General features: G+C 41.1%; 1 protein-coding gene across 12 annotated transcripts in view; it reads left to right on the top strand.

The window, feature by feature from the left end:
• The window catches only part of RALYL (RALY RNA binding protein like), a 298,190-nt gene that overhangs the window by 257,302 nt on the left and 22,365 nt on the right, over window positions 1–18,523 (top strand). For 8 of the 12 annotated variants that reach the window (XM_077352018.1, XM_077352015.1, XM_077352014.1 and 5 more), the window contains 3 exons: window positions 8,331–8,378; window positions 11,014–11,177; window positions 16,227–16,340. In XM_077352018.1, the coding sequence (XP_077208133.1) occupies window positions 8,331–8,378; window positions 11,014–11,177; window positions 16,227–16,340 (326 nt within the window). The remainder of the gene's footprint in view (window positions 1–8,330; window positions 8,379–11,013; window positions 11,178–16,226; window positions 16,341–18,523) is intronic. The other 4 variants (XM_077352019.1, XM_077352017.1, XM_077352025.1 and 1 more) reach the window with 2 other exon arrangements.

Here is an 18,523-nt window from a genome sequence, read left to right as displayed (position 1 = left end):
GGTTTCCAGAAACCTGGTACACTCTCTCCAGTGCCTAAGCCTTCTTCTTCTGAAACACCAGTAGTCATCTTGAGTTTTTAACTAAAGATCTCTAAAGGCAATTTCTAATCACACCAGATCAGGGTTCTCTGCATTCTTCAGAGCTAATTCCCTGTTTGACTGAGAAGGGAATTCTCTCTCTCGCTAGAACAGCCTTTCTCCACCTTATTACCATTGAGAAACCCCTGAAACATTCTTCAGGCTTTGAAAACCCCCAGCAGTGGTGTGATGATGCAGAATAAGGTTGGGAGGCATAGCTATGTGCACACCCACTTGGGCCCCTCCTCACCCCAGTCCTTCAGGCCCATCATGGACCATTTTGGAAGGGGAGGTGTTTAACATGCTCATATATTGTCATATCACCCAATAAATGTTTAACAAATTTTAAATATATATATATTTAAATTAATTAACTCCTACCCATCCAGGAAACCCTTCCAGGGCCATCAAGAAACCCAGAGTTTCTTGAAACCCTTATTGAGAAAGCCTGCTCTAGAAGATCTATCCTTTTCCTAGAAGCTGAATCCTACGAACACTTCCATTGACTGAGGAAACTTTTCCCCAACAAAATGGACAGCCTTCCAGTGGAGCAAGTCTTATTACACCAGAACAAACTTATTCACTTAATAAGAATCAGTTGATCTAATCCTAGAAGTTGTCTCTGAGCTGTAATGCTATTAATATGTCAGAGAAAAACAGTAATATATGATAGTAGAATAAATTTTCTCTCCCCCCCCCCCACACACACACTTTTAGAAGAATAAATTAATTGTCCACATCAATTTCTTCTGTTTGGTCAAATAAGTTTTTGAGTTATTTAACTTGGTTAGTATATTTTGTCCAGGGGCTTATCTGCACTGGACTTTTAATGATCATTGGACTCCGTTTTTTTACAAGCCATCTGAACCTGACCCCGATTTCCATTCTGATGCTATTTTTTTCCCAATCTGCACAGCTAAGGACTGACTCTGCAGTCACACTACTTAATCCCTGGCATATCCAAGAATGGATTTTCTCTGCGTCAACAAAGAAATGTGGGTCCATGACATTCTCTTCCAGGTGCAGATGTCTTGCCTATTTCAGAGGTTCTCTCCCTCCCCCCCCCCATGCCTCTAGCATGGACATTGTATCGAGGTCCCTGCTGATTAGTTGGCTCCCAGCAGCAGCAGACCCTTTCATTTCTGGTGCTGCCTAAAATCTGTCTGAGCTTTCATGTCACTAAGCTGTTTCCCCCAATGTACGAGTCCTCTTTAAGTAATGCAAGAAGCTCTCATATAAGAAAGAGTTAAAGATCAACCATTTCTGCCTCTAGCTGCCAAGTGCTTCACAGGGAGGGAGGAGAAGAAATGGGTTGTTCTCTCTTTCCAAGCTTAGAAATTTGCTTCTTAAAGTGAGGGGACATTGCCTGTCTTGTGGGGGGGGGGGTGAGAGATAACACCAGAAAACCTGGCATAGAGACTTTGAATGCGGTGTGTCTAATGGTGGCTCATCAGTAAAGTGTTTCTTTTCCCCTCCTTACAGTCATTTTAAAAAGAAAGTGTTCAGCGTCCCCTTAACTTTGAATCAAGAAGCTCTGAAATGCAAAATCCAACGCCTGGAGGTAAAAGCCCTGCTCCTGCCGGAAACCAATCAACAGAGACCAATTAACAGCTCAAACAAATGGAGGGAGGGGGAGAAAAAAAAATCTTGGTAATCCGGATTCTCTTATTAAAATGCAGATTTAAACACTGCAATTTGGAGAAGAATATCCCAGAAAGAAGATAGGTGCAGCGGGAAGGAACAGATGCAAACAGGATGAGGTTTAAAGATTAAATCAAAATTAAACTTTGAGTACAGACAGGACCCAGATTGTAAAATGTGCATTATTTGGCATAGAATTTGTGTGTTGAGAGGCGAGGGGGATATATAGCCGTGCTAGTAGGATGCACTTCTTTCATAGAATCATAGAATCCTAGAGTTGGAAGGGGCCATACAGGCCATCTAGTCCAACCCCCTGCTCAACGCAGGATCAGCCCAAAGCATCCTAAAGCATCCAAGAAAAGTGTGTATTCAACCTTTGCTTGAAGACTGCCAGTGAGAGGGAGCTCACCACCTCCTTAGGCAGCCTATTCCTAATGCCTATTCTTTCTAGGCATATGATTTTGTTGTAGCCACATCAGGATAAACTACCCTCTTTGTCCTCACCATTATGTGTATCAATGGATCACTTCAAAGAAACCAGTTATGAAAATCCTTTATGGTAAATGATTTTAAAATGGATTGACCAGTAAACAGAACAACTGACAAAAAGGAGAGGCCCTGCCCTTATTGCTTCAGAAATTATTTCCCCCCGGTTTTCTATACTCAGATGTTCTCAGCTAGTAATTCATTGTTTCCTATCCTGCGCTTTTCCTCAACATTCATGGTTCCCAAGGCTACTATTTCTCCTGGAGTACAGAATGTTTCCAGAGTTCTTGTTTTTTGTGCTTGGAAGTGATTATTCTTTCAGGCCTGATGCTCCAACGGTAATTTTAATTTATCAAGGTGCTGTTCAGTGAAATGCACTAGGAACGTTTTCGGAGCTTGTGCTCATCACTTATTCCTATATCTGTCAGCGAAGCTCTTCTATACCTGTCATGTCAAACTGCACTACAGCAACATCTAGCATATTACCAATAAATTGGATACTCAATCTTGTATGTGTACAGCTTGACAAGAGTGCCCAGAATAAACTTTGAAGGTGGCCCACATTTTCAAGAGTGGCAGCTCATTACCCCTCAGCCAAGAAATATTATTACATAGGTATGAGAGACCCTAAACAGTGAAAGGAACTCATGGCATTTGACTTGTCCTTTTGCCACTGGATAACCTGCCCATTTATTTCCTCTACTGTCTTCCAGTGGAATCTGCAAGTATGTCAGCAATAGCAGTAGGTTGATGTGGGTATTTTGTCTGCTGTACGTAGAATTATTATGCAGAGTGCTAATAAGGAACCCAAAGAGCCCTGATGAATGTTCCTTTAATTGAGATGCAGTTCATTTTGTTAGGAGCTTCCTCTTTTATAGTCTTCAACACAACTCCCACATTCAATAATGTTCTTGTTTTGTTAAGCAGTAAATCTGCCTCATACTATAACTTGAGTTCTAAGAAAGCTAACAGAGAGATTGTGGATAAGGAGCTGACAGTTGACTAATCTGCAGCTTGATATAGTGGTTAAGAGCAACAGTCTCTGATCTGGAAAACTGGGTCTGATTTCCCATTCCTCTACATGCAGCCAACTGGATTACTTTGGGCCAATCGCAATTGACTCAGAACTCCTTGTCTGGGAGGGTGGTATAAAAATCAAATAAATAAATAAAAATAAATAAATACCTCACAGGAAGAGGAAAGTTAGGCTTTGAGGCTCCTTTGAGTACTAAAAAGCAGAGTACAAAAAAACATCTCTTCTTCTTTAGGTTGCATGTTCTGCTGGGGTCATCAGTGGTGTCATTGTACAGGAAGTGATATCTTTTCATAATTATTTTGACATGGCCACAGCATTTATAGTGAAAACTCAACATTATGCCAGCCACATTGGTCTTACCTTCCAATGCTGACAATAGAATGTCCAGCGTTTTCTGATAACAGGCAGAAGTTGCTGGAGATACTACAGGTGCAGAATTGCCAGACTGACACACACACACACACACACACACAAAGCTCCCATTGCTCATTCCCAAAGATACTTGTCAGAATCTCTTAGATCAGGGGTAGTCAAATGCTGGCCAGGGGCTCATGGGAATTGTAGTCCATGAACATCTGGAGGACCACAGGTTGACTACCCCTGTCTTAGATGATTACTGGTAAATTTCAGTTGGGTTGGTCAACTCTCCACACACTTTCAAATGTAGTGCAACCTTTGTGCATAATAAGTGGTTTACTGTTAGGTCAAGAGAAAGGATGTATTTAAAAGGTAGCAGTTTTATCTTATTTTTCATGTGTCTGTGTCTAAGTGTTTTTAAGTCTGTATCAGTGAAATAAGCCTTGAAGGTGGTATACTACTGTCTAGCAGAACTAGGTTTTAACTGTTCTACAGTATAATTGATCTTACAAAGCTTTAGGCTTCCCACTGCAATGTCTCTTTTTTTTACATTTCATGCCAATTTCATTCTGTACTGATGGTTCTCCCCCCCCCCTTTATTTTATTTGCCTGCAGCACTGACTGAAATCCTTTTTAATTTATTTTTATTTTTTTGTACTGGGGACACTCCCGTTTACCTCCCCCCTGATCCATTTTCCAAGTCAATGCCAGCAGGGAACTAAGGCTTTCATAGCTCCTTTTAAACTCCCCCTCCACTGTTTTGATTGTTTTTATTCAGCGATCTGAGACTAGCAATAGTATCATATTGATAGATTTGTGCTACTTATAAAAAAACATTTTTAAAGGGAAAATGGAAATTGTATACTAATGAAAGAGTGAGGCTTGCAGAAGATGTAGAGTAGGCAGAACAACCTCACAGTGGACAGGGAGTGATTTTAGAAGGGTAGCAAAAAGCAGTGGGGGATCTGTACAGCTTTGAATTACTTACATCTTGGGAGTGAAACAAGGGGGAAATTGGCACAAAAGCCTTCTTAGAAAACCTGAGGAAACAGCAACTAGAAAGCAACTTGAGTGCTGAAGGGAGGGAAATCAATGCAGAAGGACAAAGAAAGCCTGACCAACATGCACAGTGAAAGCGGGGAAACCACCCATGCATAATAGGCCCTAGTCTAATTGCTGCTCTTTGTTATGTAGCAAAATAATAATGTTTGGCAACAGAGTGCATGTCTGCAAATAAATTAATAGCTTTCATTTCTCTGATCCTCACAAAGTACTTTAGGTGTATACTTAATCATGCACAATCTAAAGGGTAAGAGACAAATGAGAAAACTCTAGTTATAAAGATGGTAATTGTTGTCAGTTGCTAAAATTAATTCATTGGGAAAGTGACAACAAGGTCTCCTGAGAAAATCTTTTAAAACCTGTATGAAGAGCATATGGAATAATTTATATAGCTTAAAAAACGACTGAATCATGCTCAGTAATAAACAGGAAAGCTATTTCGAAATGATCCAATCATTGTTAGCTTAGTGTTGAGATCACTGGGATGCATGCCTGTATGGAAATCCTTGAGTCAGCATGCAAAAATCATGCCTCCCGACCCCTCCTCACCTTTCCTGCTGTCTCACTCTTCTTTGCCGCCATTTCGCACTTCTCCCCTTCCACAAGTGCTGCTAGATATGGCGGAAGAGAGCAACACAATTTATATGCGACTCTCTTCCTCTGCCAATCAAACCAGGCAGCCAATCCCCTTTCTCCATGCTTTGAAGGGCCCCCACGATGTCTGCTAATTTTCTTTTTTTTTTAATCAGTAGTTCTCTGTTGAAACACCTATGCATCTAATCATGGATGCATAGTGTGTCTTTATTGCTACCGCTTATGGAATCATGATGCTTGCTTCTTTAAAAAATAAATCTTGTTCCTGATTGGGGACGGGGGGAGGAAGCCTAGAGAGGCATGCTTTGTGCTACAACTTTGAGGAAGAATTTTCTTGTCTTTGCCTGCACGACTGGACGCCTATTCGTTGCTCCAGGCAGTTCTGTTGGAAGGGGAAAAAAGAGGGGGGACTCCCTTCGCTGCCGCTGCCTCCCCCTTTGCACGCAAACTCACAGGCACATTTCAAGGCGAAAGGCAAAGCAACATATACAAGTGGATGTGCAATATAGCTTCAGGATGGGCATGGCAATTCTTGTAGATCAGGGAATTCTGTGTAAGTATTAGTAGTGCCTGTTTCTGCTGTACTTTTTACAGTACAGAACCATAGTTTCAGTCCATAGAGGAGAATTATGTGTGAAGCAAATTGAGCTTACCTGGTCTACTTTATGCAGATTAGTTCTTGCTAGTTTATGGGATAATTTTCTACTATCCAATGGGATATTCCATCATGGCTAAAAAACGTTTAGAATGGTGCATTGGCCCACCCACTCCTGTCGTATAGATACACAAACATAGTGAGAGAGAGAGAGAGAGAGAGATCATTTTTATACAGCAAAATTGCACAACACTATGCACAATCTGGTTGGTCGTAGCTACTCTCATAGTAAGACCAACTCATTAAATTGTGTTGTATTTTGTTGTTTTTGCCATATCTTCTGACACAGGATCAGGCTTTAGGATGCTATTATGCCATATTGTTTGATCCCCACTGATTATGGTTTCACTTTGGCATTTTCTCCATCTTCTGTTCTTACCCTCTACTTTACTTCATTTCTCATTTTCATTTTTAAAAGCTTTCCCACGTCAACAGTTGGAGTTCAGGTGTCTAAATTAAAATAAGATTGCATATAATTATACATCACTTTCCTGGCTTCTCATTTCTGCCTCCTTATGCTTGTGTCAGCTTAGAATTACTAGTTCAATTTTATTTCCTATCATTTCACATTTAGAATGGGTCACCATTTCAAAATAGGTCAGTTCATGTGGCCCCATCTTTTCACTTCATTCTGCCGCTCTGAATAAGTGTGGATAGATCAAATAAGTCCTAAAAAGAAAATGTTATCTCTCTTGGAATGCCCTCCAAACATTAAACTTTCTTCCACTGTAAAAACCTAACCATTCTGTGAAATGTCAAGACCATGGGAACAGGTAAACAGGTAACATCTGAACAGGGGCTTGACATTGTCACACCACCCACCTCAACTGCACAGGTTTGGACAAAGAGGGCAGAGCTTGTGAAGAAAATCTTAATCTCATTCTACCTTTCCCTCCATAACTTTGCACCAGGCTATTACAATGTATTTGATGACAGCTAATGCTGCCAACCTAGCAGTCAAGGCCTGCTGCTTCACTGTGGCTATTTCCTGTCCAAGGTCACCACATTTCATACTAGACTGAAATTATTAACCTGATATTGCTTATTCCAATATAGCCATGCTCAGGCAGGTATTTATTCAAAAGCCACGTTGCTTAAAGCTGTAAGTTGGAAAGCTGGCGTAGAGACCACATTGGTCAAACTTGATCATGCCACCTCTCTTTAAACATCATTTTAAAGAACCCCAACCTTCATACATGGTAACAAAATGGCTGCTGGTAACAAGGCTTTTTCATTGGTGGCACCTGACTTGTGGAGTGCCTACCATTGATTATTTCCACACTGGGAATTTTGCTGCTCTGGCTCCTGTGCAGGAGCACAAGTCTGGGGCAGATGAGGTGCACTGGGCCAAATGCTCGTGCAGGAGCAGGAAGAGGTGGAGCAACCTGCCCCGACTGAAACTCCATCCTGCAGCCCAGCGCGAAGCCTCCATCTGGCACTTACCCTACTTTTGGGCCCATGACTTTTAGTCCAGACTTGTAACTGATGAAGTTGAGCTTTTAAAAAGTGTATTGGCTGGCATAAGGATTGTTTTACAAGAAGAATTTTATGTTTCGTTTAGGGTTATTTTTTAACTTTGCTGTTTTTTTTTTAATTATCTTATTGCACTGTAGTTTTTGAGCTACCTCAATCTTGCCTCTTAAGAAGCAGCATTTTCATGTTCTAAGAGAAGTGCTGTTGCTGCAATAGTATAAACTAGCTCTGTGTTAAATTGGGGTCAAACTATTTGGGTTTTTAACAAGTTGGGTAGAAATGCAACTCAGGTTCCCTGCAGCCTCACAAATGCTGCAAGGATTGGCTTTTAAAAATGAAGAACTCAACTGAGCTCCTGTCTCTCTCTCCCCTTACTCTTCAAGAACTGTGTAAGCAGCTCTGGGGAGAGTTATTTCCTCCTTTTTGTTGTTCCACAAGCACAGAATTTTCTGCGTGGAGAAGCAAAACAGGGGAAATAACTTTCCCCCAAGTGCTGTTTCTGCATGGAAAAACTGCTGGGGGGAGTAGGAGCCCTTCCTCCCCCTGCAGTGGTGCTACAAGCCTGTTTGGCCTTCCTTTACCTTTAAAAGCCATTTCCCACAGCTGCTGTGTGGCTGCAAAGAACTTGGACCCAAGGCTTTAAAAACCTGAACATTTAGCTTGGCCTTTGACAAACCTGCTTGAATATAGTAATAACGGTAGCCTGGATAGAATGTGTTTATTTTTTTAAAAAAAATCTAATCTAAACCTGTGTTTCCTTTATGCCTGCATTTGTAGTGATATGGAGACTGATCAACATTTAGGAATAAAATTATATAACAGTAATTAGAAGGAAACAGGCTCCAAAAAATAAAACTGAATTAGGACAGAAATGTTATAGTTATTTTTTTTGGGGGGGGGGGTGATTCTGTGTGGGTCATCTAATTTTTGCGTGTATTCTTCTTGCAGCAGTTACGTCTTTGATTATGATTACTACAGAGATGATTTCTACAATCGGTATGTGTCGTTTTTATTCCTGTTTCTGGGTACATAAATTACATGCCTTTACTTGTCATAGTTTCATATAATTGGGTCAGAAAAAGTTTGCATTTATCCCTCATAGGACTCAATTTACTTTTATTGTTTCTGTGTGACTTCAGCTGTCTGGTTTACAGTTCATCTTCAGCTGATGGCTCTATTGCTGAGCCACATAAGGCACTGTGGCTTCAGATACTAGTCTAATCCTGTTTAAGTCCCAGTGCTTCCTTCCCAGTCAACATTTTCCATATCTGTGCCAAACAAGTGCCACCTGGGGTGGGAGGCACTGAATAGTGTATAGGAGCCACTGATATTTGCATAAACAAGTGACAGCCATCTCAAAGCAATAAGAAAGGGAAGACTCCCTAGGCTAGTGGAATGGTACCAAGTGGCTCCACCTCTTCCTTATACATAGGATTTTACATACAACGCACTTCCTGCTTATACCCTTACTATTAAAACTGATCCATAGAAATAGGTAATTGGGATATAGTATAGTGTGAAATGGCATTTATCAACAGCATTTCATTTGTTAGAATCATAGAATCATAGAGTTGGAAGGGGCCATACAGGCCATCTAGTCCAACCCCCTGCTCAACGCAGGATCAGCCCAAAGCATCCTAAAGCATCCAAGAAAAGTGTGTATCCAACCTTGTTCATGCAAGTATGCCGTCAGCTGAAAAGCCTCTTTGAATTTTGTGCTTTCTGGACGATCAAGGCATAACTGACAGGTGCTGGCTCTTGTGTTTCTCTTCTGCGTATCCTATTTTAGATACTTTTTAATCTGGATCACATTTTACACAGCAAACTATGAAATTATTTGTGTGTACGAATAACTGTTGAATGTCTTCTGTGAGCATCATTTGCATCTATCATCTTGTAACCTGTTTATTTGCATCACAACAAATCATAGATCTCAAGAGAGATATGATCAAGTAAGAGGGTGAACCCCAACATTGTGTGTTTCCAAGCACTCACTTTCTTTCCTCCAAAGCAAAGATGCTTTTCTCCACCTTATTAGAGTAGGAAGTGCTTCAGAGCAGTCCAGAAAACTTTTGGGTTTACAGGTGCAACTATTTGGAAATAGCTGCCTCCATTGTCATAGGATGCACTGCTTACAATTTCCCAACATTTTGTGATCAGTAAACACTAGATTTGCCAACTCCAGGTTGGGAAATACCTGGAGATTTGGGGGATAGAATCTGGAGAGGGCAGGATTTGATGAGGAGAAGGTCTTCAATGAGGTCTAATGTCATAGCATCCACCTTCCATAGCGGCCATTTTCTCCAGGTGAAATTATCTCTGTCAGCTGTAATCCCAGGAGATCTCCAGCTACTGCCTGGAGGTTAGAAACTCTAGCAAAATAACAAAAACACCACCATTTTGTGGTGTAGTCCCTCTACATGTACTCAAAATTCCAACAGTGTCTAAAGAATCAAGAAGGTTAGGGATCACTGTTCTGTTGTCTTACTGGCCGTTTCTTATTAGAATATGAACTGGCATCCTCCTGGCCAGGCAGATTGAAAGCTGTCTAGAACAATGACAACCTGTTTGTTGCCTACCTAGGAAAGCTGTGCAAAAAGCTTAGAAGAGTGCAAATCACATATGTGTTATCCAGTGTTGTATATTGTATACAAACTATTTGTGGGGTGTGATAACTTCAACTTCTAAATAAGTAACCTCATACAAATGAAAGTTTCTTTATTTAAGAAAATGAAAGCATCTACAATGAAGGCATAGTCAGGACTGAAATACAAAGCATAGAACAAGCAACATAGGGGTTCATTCCATTTGGTCGTTTGGAATGACAGGTCTGGGAACTATGGGATACTAACAGAAGGGAGGGGGAGGAATGTGGAGGGAGGAAAGGGAGTTATAAAACATAAGAGCAGGAAATGACCTTGGGGTGTCAAACCACAGCATCTGTGCAACAACAGGGCAAGACAGGTCAAAGCAACACTTTATCTGGCAACAGAATCAAATCAATGACACAGAATAAAGTCATGGCAGAAAACCTGGAGATTCTGACATGGGGAGAGGCATTATTTCAACAAATATGGACAATCATGTTTTTTATGCTTTTGTCGCCTTTCATTAATTCATATCTGTCTCCCATTCACTTCTGAGAATAGTGAAATTAACGATTTTGTAAGCTAATTGTCCTTCATTAGAGGGGTTTTCCCCCACCCTGCAGTGCTTAGTGTCAGGACAGATCATTGCAAATGTTCCTGTAAATGTTACTATAATGTAAAAAAAATGTAAACAGTAATCAGTGAATGAAACAATAGAGCTATTGTTAAAATCTCATTATATAATTATAGTAATTTATTTATTTATTTATTATTTATTTATATACTGCCCTCCCCAGAGACAGATTTTCCATACCAGAAATAGACAGCCAATGGTAACCCTGACTGAAATTAAACAAAAGCCATGCACTTGGGTGTGACCAAAATACAAATGTTCCTGTCAACATACAAAGATCTAAATTTCTGTTATGTGAAGTCACTGTGATTTCAGCAAGTTTTCTCCTAGGAAACTGTGGTCTGCAAGCTCCCTCTAACATGAAACCACAATAAGCTGTTCTGAAACCTCTGTTTTCATTTTCCCCAAGACTGTTTGATTACCACAGCCGGGTGCCTCCACCACCTCGCGCAGTGATCCCACTGAAACGACCACGTGTCACAGTTACAGCAACCCGGCGAGGAAAGGGTGTGTTTTCCGTGAAAGGAGGGTCACGATCTACATCAAGCGGTACTTCTTCATCAGGATCAAAATGTGAGTTAAGTATTGTTCAGTTTAGGTTTTACATGATGCAGTGTAAAGCATATGGACTATTTAGCCCGTGCCTTTAATATGATTTTTAAGAACATTTAAAATGAATATATGAAGAAATACATGAGATGTGTTGGTTTCAAGACATGCAGATAGGTTTGATAAGAGAGTGAGGATTGATTAGTAAATTGTCAGCTGATAGCTGCTTAGCTCAAGGGAAAGGAGCAAAATTTCCAGAAGCAGTTTGGGACCTTGCTACTAGCTGTGTTATACTGAAGAAGTTAAAGACAGGCTTCCTCTGCTATATAAAAAGCAACCCATTTTGGTGACAACTCACCTCTTAAAGCAGCAGGGTCTGGCAGGAGCAGGGGCAAAATGTGGTGTCTTCCAACATGCTGACTTCTTTTCTGTGTGATGTCAGCATGTTAGAGGACACACTGCCTCATGCCTGCTCCCCTGGCTTCAAGCAGAGGAGAGTAACCACCACTGTCACCTGGACAGGCAGGCAAGAGCACTGGGGTTCTGCTGAAGGCTGAGGCAATGGAGATGAGCCAGCTCCCTGTGTGGGCTGGTGGTGGCTGCTGGCCTGTCAGGGAATTCTGCACAGCAACTAAAGAGTATCTGGTTCCGTCCGGACACCCTTTCTGGGAGCCCTTTTCCTTCCCCTTAGCCAAGCAATGCCTAATCTGGGCTTAGGGCGGTGGCAGTTGGGCCAGGTCACAACTGCCTTGCTGGGGTGGATGACCTTGGGCTACCGACTATAGAGGTCACACTGTGGTTAAGGGGGAAAGAGGAGAGGGGAAGCAGGGGAAATAATGGTGGTGGCTGAGAAGATGATGTGGGTCAAGAGGGGTGGGACCCCCTTTCGTGTGTTTTCTCATTGTCCACTACCTCCTAATATATTTTTCCCACAATGGGCTTTGTTACTAGTTATCAAATACATTATAGATATTGTGTCCCATGCTCCCTGTTCATCATAGAATCATAGAGCTGGAAGGGGCCATATAGACCATCTAGTTCAACCTCCTGCTGTGCGTAGGATCAGCCTAAAGCATCCATGAAAAGTGTCTGTCCAGCGAGGGGGAGCTCATCCACCCACTCCTTTCCAAACCACCCCTTTGTGAATGACACAGATTTGATGATGTGGCTAAGATCATTTTCTTACTAGCAAACAACAGCTCTCTGTTGCCAAGTTTCTACAGCTGCCCATGAAGTTTTGCAATTGTGGAACAATTTAATGAGTTAGCCAGTTAATGCTTTGTGCTATATTTTTCTGTTTCCTCGTTTTGTATGCCATGAAAGGTCTGGTTCTGATTCTAAACTGATCTCCAAGTGACTGGAATCAGTTCACCTGGAGAAAATGGCTAATTGGACTGTATGGCATAATAGCCCATTGGAGTCCATTCCCTCCCCAAACCACACCCACACAAAAATCTACAGGTATTTCCCAAACTGGAGCTGTCAGCCTGATGCCCAGACATCTGAACAAACTGTAAAAAGAAAACATGTTTTGATGGTATTTCTCCCCAATGCGGACCCAAAGCAGTTCATATTGTTCTCTTCACCTCCTTTTTATCCTGTGAGGATATATATGTTATATTTGATATGATATACTAAACGAGCTCCATGCTGTTATATGAGCTGTACTTTAAAGGGTGGGGACAATGAAAGACAATCATTGTACGCATAAAGGGCTGTCAAGTTGTAGATGGTTACTAATGACTCCAGCAAGGGGCTTCCAAAGACAAGTGAGAAGCAGAGGTGGTTTGCAAGTGTTTTCCTCTGCAGTCGTCCTTGGAGGTCTCCTACCCAGGTACCAACCCTGCTCATTTTCCGAGACCTGATGAGGTCAAGCTGTACCATGCTGCCTTCCCTCCAAAGACAATCATTAGAGTAATGTGAAAAGCAATGGAAAACAAAACAGTTTCCAGTTGCCTTAAAGGCAATGAAGGAACATAATGTAATGTCCAGAATAAAGTAGCTAAGAGACCTGCTATAGCAATGGCACGATGACAGTAGTGTCCCCAAGCAGTAGGACGTGTGTGAGTACACACAGTTCCATGGTATATTTCCAACAGCAGATCTCAGTTATAGTCACGGCTGTTTGTCCTAAATAGTGTAATCTGTATTTGCCATTCTATAAAGCCCTGAAAGAGAGCTGGGTGATTGGGCCACTGCTTTATAAACAAGCTGCTAAGCAGTAGAGAAGCACAGCTGAAAGGTTTACCCAGCATTCCCTTGGGGCTCCAGAGCTCTCCACAGCAAAACAGACAGAGTGCCCTTCTCGGATTGTCTCCTGCAAAAATGTATCGAATTATTTGCGAATGAAGAGGCTGTTGCCCGGTAAATGCAATCTGAATGGTCCAGGCTAGGCTAGGAGCCCAGTTTACAGGGATGGGGTAGGGAATGGATTTACTTTACTCACAAGACTGGGTGCATAAATACGGGCTCCCGTGTTGAGAAAGCATGGTCGACCCTAATTAGAGCCACTCCTTTGTCTTGTCTGTGGCAGGGAGAAATGGTTCAGTCCCTGCCCATGACTTTAAGCCCTCAAATCTACCAGGCCTCCCCTACTGAAAACACCACCCCACACACACATGGTTGACTAGCTCCAGCTGATCAAACAATGACATTTTTACAAAATTTGTGCTGATTGACTGTCTACATGTTTGATTGTCTTAAGGTTTCTATTTTGAAATTATTTTAATGGTGCTCGATTGTGTTTTATATGGTTAAATGATGTGCCCCACCCTGGGCTGGTTCACTGGGATATAGAAAATGAGTCAATGCTGCTGCTATTGCATAGGCGCTGCTGTCGCCATCGGAGAACATGGGAGGGAATCTCTTCCCTTTCTCCCCCATCCAAAAGACCCTGTTTGTGTAATGCCCAGACCAAATCAATTACTTCACTATCGCGATATTGTAGGAAGCAGGATTTTACCTAGAGTGTCATTTGGGGCTCATGGAAGATAGCCAAAACGTTTCAATTTCCTTTCCGGCTTCTCTGCCACGTATGAACTCATCCTCAAACCTGAAGATGGACACCATTAAACCAGAGCAGAGCATTGCACTAGAGTGAGAGCATCACAGTGGGGTAGCCTGCCACTGGCACTGTGACTGCACCAGCATCATGTGCCTGCAGAAACCACTTCGATCTCCTTGGATTTGTTTGAAGACTGCATTTATGCAGCTGCATTTTTATGACAACTCCAAAAACCTTTCATGAGCCCCTTGAATTACAGGAAAAAAAGATACGTTTCACGTTCAGAACATCTGAAAATAAATTGGGGAAGACGCGGGTGTTTTTTCTGTCTTTTTTTTTTAGGTGAGAAAGAGAAAGACATTCATGCTTGATTTCTCCTTGGAATTGCTTCCTTTCTCATCCTCAGCAGGCAGGCATTAAAGGGGGGACAGGAGGGAGACATGATTTTTGCTGATTTGCACAGGAATACAATTAATTTTGCAGAGCATTTAGAAAAAACAGATGATTAGCTAGTCAGTAGAATGCCGCAGGTATTGAAAACTATAACTTTTTTTTCTTACTGGTTTACATCAACAGAAACATTATGATTTGCTTGATGTTTTATTACGCTGCTCCAGCATCTTTCCAAATTAAAATATGTACCTTAGGTTAGTGATTTTTTAAACGGAGGGATTTTACTATTAAGTCGGAAAAACACTTCCCCTCCTAAAGTTCATGAAACTGGGGTATTGGGCAAGGCCTCCAAGTGACCCCCGAGAGGCATGTTGCTCAGCAGTGGCCCAACCATCAAGCCAGTGAGCCCTGCCTTGATTATTCCCAAAAGAACAGATATGTGAGGGAGTCCTGGCAGGAAATGGTCACAGCAGCAGGAGACATGTCAGAACCTCTCTATAAAGAGCCTGCTCTTGGCCAGCACAGGATATAAAGGAAAGCATCTGGGACCATGCAGTTAGCTTTGCAGGGGAGAGAAGGAGAGGTTTATAACAGCTTCTAATGGAGCTAGACTGTGCTTTTTTTTCCTCCCGGCAGAGCAAGCAAGATTATGCTCCAGAGCAGTATAGGCTGGTTTTGTGTGCATGTTTCAGCAAAAATTGGGGCAGCCTTCCTGCTTCTGAAAGTAGCCAGTTGTCTGCTAGTTGTAGAGCTAGGCATAAAACGCTCCCAGGCTTGCTTGCTTGCTTTAATGAAGTTGAGGGATTTACATCTTGCTTTGAATCTGACTAATTGCTGACCAAAGTGTTTGGCTAAAATCCAGTGCCTTGAAAAAGAAATCTTTCTATCTTGAGTAGAATGTTCCTTTAAAACTGGAAGAAACAGCTGGCTTATGGCAGCAGATGTACAGTGTTGTGTGAATGTTTCACGACAAACTTTGCTTTCTGCAAGAAAGGATGAGACAGATGTTCCCTCAATATTTGTATGCATGATGTTGCAAGGGGAGGGGGGGGAATGCTGAACAGTCTTCTCATTATTGTGTTGATGGATCTAAAGTAGGAATAGAAAGAAAACAACATATACTGTTGTTTCATTAACAAAGTAATTAATTTTGACTTACTAACTTCTAGCAGTTTTTTATATCCATGCCTAAGATAAACAAGAGGAAATAAAATGCATAACTTATGCACCAACACAATTGCTCCCTTCCTTGGTTTTCCTTTGCAGACAAGAAAATCAAGGAGACTGGTTATTACAACAGTGATATCTAACAATTTGTAATTCCAGTCTATCAGGGCAGTCTAGAACAAAGTTAGACCCTTCTAAATCCATTAGGGTCTATTGACACAGAAGGATGTAACATTGCTTAGAATTGCACTGTATGTCTACCACCAGATGCTCTTGTCATTCTTTATAGAATCATAGAATCAAGAATCATAGAATCATGGCAAGAACAACACTCCCCCCCCCCAAAAAAAAGAAATAAAAATATATATTCATTGGAATATATAAGGCTTGAATCTAAACATTCAGGATACAAAGAAGAGTTTATGTTGGAATTCCTTTTGTTAAAATTATCCTTTGTTCATGGTTGGTACTTTTTTTGTCGTTGTTGTTGTTGTTCTTTTTCCACTTAGTGAAATCAGATGAATTGCAAACAATCAAGAAGGAATTAACTCAAATCAAAACAAAAATTGACTCTTTGCTAGGGAGACTGGAGAAGATTGAAAAGCAGCAGAAGGCTGAAGCAGGTAGGTGACAGTGATCTATATTGGCAGCTCATTAAAGGGTGAATTAATCCAATCAGGAATTCTCAATCATATTCTCAGTTGGAAGGCATATTGTAGGGAGACGCTGCAGCCATCCTTCCCCTGTAATCAGGAATGGTACGTATCCAGGTAGGACTTATGACTTTTACATAACCCAAAGAAACTTCCGTAACCCAATTACCAGTTCTAGCACCTCATGAGGATATATAAATTGGCACATCACAACCAGAGAACTATGTGGGATTGTATTGTGTTCAATTCCAGTTATATTTAAATGCTATAAGAAATTTGGAGTATAATGTAAAGCATGAAATCAAACTTCATCTAAAGCCTTGTATAAGAGAACGTAGGTCAATTTTGTGTAGCATTTTCTTTACAATATATAGGGTTTTTTGGGGGGAAGGAAGTAAATTTGAACATAATGCTCTGACTGATAATGCTCTGACTGATTGGAAGGTTGCAGTTCATTGCAAACATATAAGAAGACAAAAATAATCAATAGAAGTTTTGGAACCCGTTTTATTCAATAGTTTTGTGAATGAAGTAGAAAATGGGAGAAAGAAGGCTAAATGCATTAAATGGCACCGCATTAAGAAACTGCCTTCAAAGTGTTTCATTTCCCAATGGAGAAGTAGTTGAAGGATCCTATTCTAATAATGTTCAAGTGTGCTCATATTTTATAAGAAAGGCAACAAAAGGAGTGATTGCAGTTGGGCTATCTTTGAACTTAATTCAGATGTTGCTTGTGGACACCACAATTTGCCATTTGCCTGTCTGTTTTTTCCCCTGGATTCCATTCAGTGCTAGTTTTCATCTTTAAAGTCCTACAGGGTCTGGAACGAAGGTATTGAAAGTATCGCCACCTCCCTTATGAGCCAAACGATCTTCTAATGAGGTCTTCTTCTGCCTGCTGCCCTTCTTAAAATGCGATGGATGGCACTACAAGGCAGGGCATTTTCTGTTTGTGAAACCATATAATGCTCTCTCCCACTTGGTACCAGGCCTGTTCATTTTCCTGTGCTGAGCAAAGATTTGGCTATTCTCCCAGGCATTTGGGAAAAGGTGGGAGGAAGAAATGGGGCGGGGGGATCTAAATTATTTTCCCCTTCCATGTTTTCTCACATGACCTCCAGCTTGTAAATAATAAATGTTAAAAGTAGCATTGCTAACTTGAATGCATTGTGCAAGTATATGTGTGTGTGTGTGTGGGTATATAGATATAGGGATAGAGATAGAGATAGATAGATATAGATATATCTCTTTAGATAGAGAGATAGAGATATCCCCTCAAGTTCTTAAAGAGCCTCAGAGATACCTTTTGAATGGAGTGGGAAGAAGTTACCATCTCACAAGTGGTTATTCCCCAGGAGCACCTATGTCTGTGTAGCTCACCATGCTCTCTTACTGAGATAAATATTGTTATAAAATCCATAGAACCAGAGACAGATTCTCACAACTAATGTAATCCCATCCCAGAAAAAATAAATCTGTGTAATTCTTATGAATTTGGGTATTTTACAACTCCCTGAAAAGGTATACAATATGAATTCTTTGTATTATACCAACCTATTGATACAAATTTGGTACAAGTTGATATTATTAATGTAGATAAACTGCTGAAGCAGCAGCATAAAGTATTATCTTCTGGAAAGGCAAATCCCCATAATGGAAGTTTCAACATAAAAGCTATTACTATGCAAAAGAGCCTATATGAGAATTGACATTGGCAGTTCTTATGGGAAAGGCTGTGAATTAATTTAAATACAAATCAGAGAACCGGACAATGTGCACTGAATTATATGGCTCTTAAGAAGAAGACAGACAGACTGTTAAGAGGGAGCACAGAGCATATTCTACAGATCTGAACTACCAGACAAACATATCAGCAAATCACGCAAAGGATGACACTCCTCTTTGCTTCCTTCCTTCCTCTCACTTAATACTCCATTCTCCTCCTCCACTACATGTTCTGGATGGGGAGAGTTAACAAAGCACCCATCTGAGGCACCTGACTGTTTTGTCAACTTTCTCCACCACAAGGTGGTTATGAAGAGGCAGATGAAAAGGAGTGGGTAAGGAGACGAACGCAGGATTAGGCAACCTTTTTGGGTCCCACGTGTCCAAAAGAAGTGTCATCTACCTGGAAAGATGTTGGTGTATTGGCA

This window comes from Paroedura picta, chromosome 9 (genome assembly GCF_049243985.1).
Source record: "Paroedura picta isolate Pp20150507F chromosome 9, Ppicta_v3.0, whole genome shotgun sequence".
NCBI classification, from domain to species: Eukaryota; Metazoa; Chordata; class Lepidosauria; order Squamata; family Gekkonidae; genus Paroedura; species Paroedura picta.
Note: the sequence above shows the minus strand (reverse complement) of the source record. Positions and strands in the feature narration are given on the sequence as shown.